We start from the raw sequence: 6,808 nt of genomic DNA, 5'->3' as shown, positions 1-6,808 counted from the left end.
TATAAATAAGCTTACAATGATGTGTATTTCATTTTGATTTAATTCAGAAGAAAGATATAAAATGTGCATGATATTGCAAAACCTCAGAACATAATTTTTTTATTTTTCAGTGGTTTAAAGATGCCAATGTGCCTGGTTACCCTGTCTATCTCTCCCAGAAAATTGTTACATCAGAAATACAAGTTCTAGACTTTCTCTCCACTTGAACAGATCCACATGCTCGGCTTCTGGTAATTAAAGTGAGTAGTGTATTCAGACCTACGTTACTATTTTCTGGATAACAGAAAGCCTGGTGCGACCTATTGAGAATAAAAAAATGTAATTTACATACCCTTTCATCCTTTATCCACCAGATAATGTTGAAATATCATCTTCTTCTAAATTTTCATCTCCAGTGACTTTTTCAGACTGAGGTTCATCTTCATTTCTCACTCTGTAGCACTATCAAACCTTCACTAATCCAGCTTTCACACTTCAGAACCTACAAGATATTTGATCCAACTAGTTCTCATTTGATAATCATACACTATTTGTTATAAGATCCTCTCCCCAAAAAGGATTATTCATCCAACATCTTGAATCTAGATTTTAGGAGTAAGAGTGATACATTTCATTCAAAATCAAGACAAAAAGTATAAGAATAAGTCAAGGACTTTCCTCCGCTCCATAATTTTACATTTCTAGACCCGTTCCAAATTCACTTCAAATAAGATTTTCCCTCATATTTTTCCACATTCTCTCTCTAGATTGATTTTCCTATTTTCTCTCCCTAAATTCAAATTTTCATTGTTCCACCATAAAATTCATTAAAAGCTGTTTCTTATCTTCATTCAATATCATATTCTATTTTTTCTTTGTTCAAAAATTTGAACCAACCTTATTCGAATTTGTAATTCTTCTTCAGCTCTTGCAGGAATTTTGGCAAAATTTGGAGCTCTGATTTTTCTCAAACAAATATTTTTGTACTAATTTCTAAAAATTCAAAAAAGTAACAGGTTTTTTCTTTTTCTATTGTATGTAAATATTTAATCAGATATCAATTTTTTGTTTTTGTTGACAGTTGTCTCTTAATGGATCCACCCCTTTCCCATCATATACTTTCCATATTTTGAGAAAAGGGAAAGCTTACAAATATTCACACTAACCACATTCACTTATATGCTTAGTTGTGTTTGAAGTGTATTGTTTTAGTTTATCAAGGAAATGGGAGTAATCTAACTTTAATAATGTTCATGAATGGTTGGCTCTTTAAAAAAGACTGAAGATGTTGAACCACTCCACTCCTTATTTGGTAAAGGATATACTGTACAATGTTTTTTCTTTATTTTCCAGATAATAGAAGAATGATTTTTGGAACAGACCAGAAGCCAGAAAGCAAAGACCTTAATCCACTTTGATGTTGACTTATTTGCTCGGCTAATATCTCAAAAACACCATTGTCTACAGCTTCAAAGGAGACTGAATATCAAAAAGCCAGGATTGATCTGACTGCAAATTCATTAAAATTTTAATAAAAGATCAGCGTACATTGAAGCACCAGGATCATTACAAGCAGCAGTAGTTCTTTATTCTTCAGAACTCCAAGGGATTCATCCTCCTCTTTAAGTTACATTTAGATTGATGTTTAACTTTCATTATCCTGGTGCTTCAATGTAATGATCCTGCGATCTAACCTTAGCTTTTTTTTTGGTACGGTATATCCCAAACTCACTAAGTCGTCTGCGATATATCCTGGTGATGACGTGGAGTCCATCGTGGCTGCAAGGTGGATCTCCGGCCAGATTTTGACCTGGCAGAACCCACCTGGCAGCCACGCTGGATTCCACGGCATCGTTGGGATATGTCAACTTGCCAAGGGTTTTTCGATAAGAGAGAGAGGGGCATTCTAGAGAGAGAGAGAGAGGCAGTCTAGAGAGAGAGAAGGAGAGAGAGGTTCTAGAGAGAGAAAGATAGGTGTTCTAGAGAGAGAGGCATTTTGTAGAGAGAGAAAGGGAGAGAGAGGCGCTCTAGAGAGACCCGACCTCTCTCTCTCTCTCTAGAAAGAGAGGTGTTCTAGAGAGAGAGGCGTTCTGCCGGACTCCGGTCGGGTCTCTCTAGAGAGAGGCGCTCTAGAGAGACCCGACCTCTCTCTCTCTCTAGAAAGAGAGGTGTTCTAGAGAGAGAGGCGTTCTGCCGGACTCCGGTCGGGTCTCTCTAGAGAGAGGCGCTCTAGAGAGACCCGACCTCTCTCTCTCTCTCTCAAGAAAGAGAGGTGTTCTAGAGAGAGAGGCGTTCTGCCGGACTCCGATCGGGTCTCTCTCCCTTTCTCTCTCTACAAAACACCTCTCTCTCTAGAACACCTCTCTTTCTCTCTCTAGAACCTCTCTCTCCTTCTCTCTCTCTAGACTGCCTCTCTCTCTCTCTAGAATGCCCCTCTCTCTCTTATCGAAAAACCCTTGGCAAGTTGACATATCCCAACGATGACGTGGAATCCAGCGTGGCTGCCAGGTGGGTTCTGCCAGGTCAAAATCTGGCCGGAGATCCACCTTGCAGCCACGATGGACTCCACGTCATCACCAGGATATATCGCAGACGACTTAGTGAGTTTGGGATATACCGTACCAAAAAAAATGCTAAGGTTAGATCACAGACTTTCAACCTAGTTTGGGCTGTACCGTGATATTAACCCTAAGAATAACTAATATACAAAACACTAAGCATGACACAACTACGAAACATGACATCGGAATATTAATGGTCGACATACTATTTTAAGCATGACATCGTGAAGGTTTAAACATACAACCAAGAAAACATACATACACTATTTAATATTTGTTTCACTCCCCAAAAAGGATCATTGATCAAATATCTTGAAGCTCAGGCCGTCCTGGCAGTAATGAGTAATTGAAAACGTGCTTGAAATTCAAATACATTCATGATATCATGACACAACTACGAAACATGTTGTGTTAAGAGTATGATGAAGTATTAGTAGAACTTTGATTCTATACGAGCAAAGATTATCATACTAGTTATCCATAAACATAGGATGAAAGGTATCATACAGGTGGTCTCTGGCATGCTGATTTCACTCTAGATTCAAGTAATGATACATATCTGGCGAGCATTGACACAGCTGCTTCAAATTCTGTCACCTGTCTATCAATTAGCTCAATTTTCTGGACGTAGGTCTCAAAACCCTTGTTCTTATCACTCAACTGCTCAACAAAATGTCTTAATCCGGAAGCGATATCCTCAAAACCCTGGTACTCCTCTGTGAATCTTAGGTTCATCTTCTCTAAAAGCTCCAATGAGCTACTCATGCCCTATCAATTAAATCTTCATCAGCAGTGTTAGCGAAAAATGTAAACATCGGTAAAAGGGTACAACAAATATTGACAATGTTTCAAAAGAGAAGAAACAAGGAGAAGAGAAGCACAGGCTTTACAACTTTCCAATAAATTTTCTAGGATTTTGATACGTAAATTGGTCTCAGTAGTGTTCGAATAGTAATTTTGAAGAAAATTGTCAATGTGGTGGAATTCAAAGTCCAGATCCAATCCAAATGTATCTCTAGTATCCAATCAAAAATACAGACAGAGAGGTATAAACAAACAGAGGAGTCCTTGGTGGACTCTTATACCAGCCAAAAAGAGTATCTCACTGCTCTGGCCTCTGGTCATTTCGACCGCTGTTTTGATTCGGAATCTTGAAATGTCTGAATGAATTTCTTCCCACACTGGCCATCTATTTAAAAGAGGCCACACGCGTGGCCATCCCCTAATGCAGTTCCAGGGGTTAGCCTTTCGTTTGATACGTTTTTGTAAAAAGCATGTCAGAGGACTTTTTTCATAGCATTGGATTGTAATTTAGCTATTAGAAGACTGATCGGTCAAATTTTGAAGTAAATTGGGAGTATATTGTAGGGCATATAAGTTTGCTTCAAAAGGGTGAAAATTTAACATCTAGGCATTTGAAAACAGATCATTTGAGAGTTTAATTTCACTTTCTGAAAATCGCAAGCCAAATAGGTATCAACGCATTGTGTAAAAAAAAATAACTGATGACATCTAAATCAGATTTATTTCCCTTCTGCATGGAATCCAGAAAATGTTGACTTAGCTTCTCATTCTCTTTTTTTACTAGCGGCAGAACAGAAATTATTATAAAGATATCATTTTGCAGCAATGATAGAATAATTGAAATCTGCATCAAATGCCGCACTGGATAAGTTTTGAACTCAACCCAGAATTGATGAAATGCCGAAATAGACAATAAAGTCCTGGTATAACAAGAATGACGGACAGACTGATGGCTTATCTAAACCGCCACAAGAAACGGTCAAGTCATCAGGCTCAAAACATATGGATATATTTCAATATTTGTAACTCGAGTTGGAGGATTTCATGAACTAAAAAGTCTTTTGGAGACCTTCTGGACCATGATCAGAGGTCACTGAGAGAAAGACAAAATCTTCTGATGCTAGAAGTTGAAGAATAATTCATTCAATCTATTACGAGATGGAACAGAATAAAAGTCACCAAAATTTTAAAGACCGTTCGAGAGTAAGGAAAGAAATGATCAGATTGTAATCCGATTGGCATTCCAAACAGAAAGATGCCCCACAAAAAAACAGTCGAGACTCAACATCTATAAATTATGAACTGGGTGAAAGAAATTGATAATCCCGTACTGATGCGGTGAATCCCAATCCGAAGATCAAATACAAAAAGAATAAGCAAATCCATAAAAAAACCAAGTACCCATCTGCCGACAGCAATTAAGAATCTTCCTCCATGTAACCCCCAGAAACTTTAAAGTAAAGTCGTTAATTTCTCCACAGACGCAGCACAAAACGATAAATTTGGGAAAAATGCCTAAGAAATTCATGATCGGCGGGCACCCATTAAGAATCATCGCGCAAACGACCCCAAGAAACCTCAAAATTAATCCACCAATTCATCCCATGGACGCCAATGCAGAAGAATTAGAGAACGGTATAGACAGATCAAGAGGGGAGATAGTGACCTGGAGATCGCCACGCACCATGACAGCGACGTTGTTGAACAGATTAGCAAGCGCATCTGCGAGCTGATCCTGCCCCTTCTCGCCCTCTCCAGCGTTGGCCATGGCGCTAAACTCTCTCCTGTAGCCTATGATCTTACTATAAATAAAGATTGTGATCTTACTATAAGACCATGCCCAGAACATGCAAGAAAAACTATACAGTGAAAATTTTAAAATTAGTTAAGAGGATTTTTATTATTCAGTTTGCACCAGAAACTACCCTTGTTCATGTTATGGATCATCATCATTAGAAGTTTCAAGCTCTTGTGAATCAGGTGAATCAGTAGAAGAAGTGCCCAGAATGATTTGGTTACTATACAATGAAAATTTTAAGATCAGTTTAGAGGATTATTATTGTTATTCAGTTTGCACAAGAAACTACTCTTGTTGATGCTATCGATCATCATCATTAGAAGTTTCAAGCTCTTGTGAATCACGTGAATCAGTAGAAGAAGTGCCCAGAATGATTTGTACCTATACAATGAAAACTTTAAGATTACTTTAGAGGATTATTATTATTCAGTTGGCACAAGAAATTACTCTTGTTGATGTTATGGATCAACATCATTAGAAGTTTCAAGGTCTTGAGAATCAGGTGAATCACTATAAGAAGTGCGCAGAATGATTTGGTAACTATACAAAAAAAAATTTAAGATCAGTTTAGAGGATTATTATTGTTATGCAGGTTGCACAAGAAATTACCCTTGTTCATGCTATGGATCATCATCATTAGAAGTTTCAGGCTCTTGATAATCAGTTCAATCAGCAGGAAAAGTGAGCAAAATGATTTGGTAACTGTACAATGAAAATGTTAAGAACACTTTAGAGGATTATTATTATTATTATTATTATTCAGTTTACACAAGAAACTACTGTTTTTCATGCTATGGATCATCATCATTAGAAGTTTCTAGCCCTTGAGAATCATGTGAATTATTAGAAGAAGTGCCCAGAATGATTTGGTAACTATACAATGAACATTTTAAGATCAGTTTAGAGAATTATTATTATGTAGTATGCACAAGAAACTACAATTGTTCATGCTATGGATCATTATCATTAGAAGTTTCAAGCTCTTAAGAATCAGGTGAATCATAAGAAGAATTGCCCAGAATGATTTGGTAACTATATAATGAAAATTTTAAGATCAGTTTAGAGGATTATTATTATTTAGTGGGCACAAAAAATTACTCTTGTTCATGCAATGGATCAGCATCATTAGAAGTTTCAACATCTTGAGAATCAGTAGACGAAGTGCCCAGAATGATTTTGGAACTATTCAATGAATATTTTAAGATCAGTTTAGAGGATAATTATTATTATTCACTTTCCACAATAAACTACTTTTTTTCATGCTATGGATCATCGTCAATAGAAGTTTCCAGCTCTTGATAACCAGGTGAATCAGTACAAGGAGTTTTTAAATGATTTGGTAACTATGAAATGAAAGTTTTAAGATCAGTTCAGAGAATTATTGTTATTATTCAGTTGGCACAAGAAACTACTCTTGTTGATGCTATGGAACAACACCATTTGAAGTTTCAAGCTCTTGAGAATCAGGTGAATCAGTAGAAGAAGTGCCCACAATGATTTGGTAACAATACAATAAATAATTTAAGATCAGTTTAGAGGATAATTATTGTTAACCAGTTTGCACAAGAAACTACTCTTGTTGATTCTATGGATCAACATCATTCGAAGTTTCAATCTTTTAAGAATTGGGTGAATCAGTAGAAGAAGTGCCCTGAAAGATTTGGGA

General features: G+C 36.8%; 1 protein-coding gene across 2 annotated transcripts; it reads right to left on the bottom strand.

Moving 5' to 3' along the window:
• Positions 1–2,725: 2,725 nt before the first annotated feature.
• On the bottom strand, positions 2,726–5,166 carry BLOS2 (biogenesis of lysosome organelles complex 1 subunit-like protein). Of its 2 annotated transcripts, none has more exons than XM_078583506.1 (2): positions 5,011–5,166; positions 2,726–3,308 (listed from the first exon to the last, which is right to left on the bottom strand). In XM_078583506.1, the coding sequence occupies exons 1-2, from the start codon at positions 5,110–5,112 to the stop codon at positions 3,042–3,044; spliced, it is 369 nt and encodes a 122-aa protein (XP_078439632.1). In that variant the 5' UTR covers positions 5,113–5,166; the 3' UTR covers positions 2,726–3,041. The 2 variants fall into 2 exon arrangements, with proteins under 2 accessions (XP_078439632.1, XP_078439634.1); XM_078583508.1 differs by having other exon boundaries at positions 5,029–5,146.
• Between the last annotated feature and the right edge of the window lie 1,642 nt (positions 5,167–6,808).

This window comes from Wolffia australiana, chromosome 11 (assembly GCF_029677425.1).
Source record: "Wolffia australiana isolate 7733 chromosome 11, ASM2967742v1".
Taxonomy (NCBI): domain Eukaryota; kingdom Viridiplantae; phylum Streptophyta; class Magnoliopsida; order Alismatales; family Araceae; genus Wolffia; species Wolffia australiana.
Note: the sequence above shows the minus strand (reverse complement) of the source record. Positions and strands in the feature narration are given on the sequence as shown.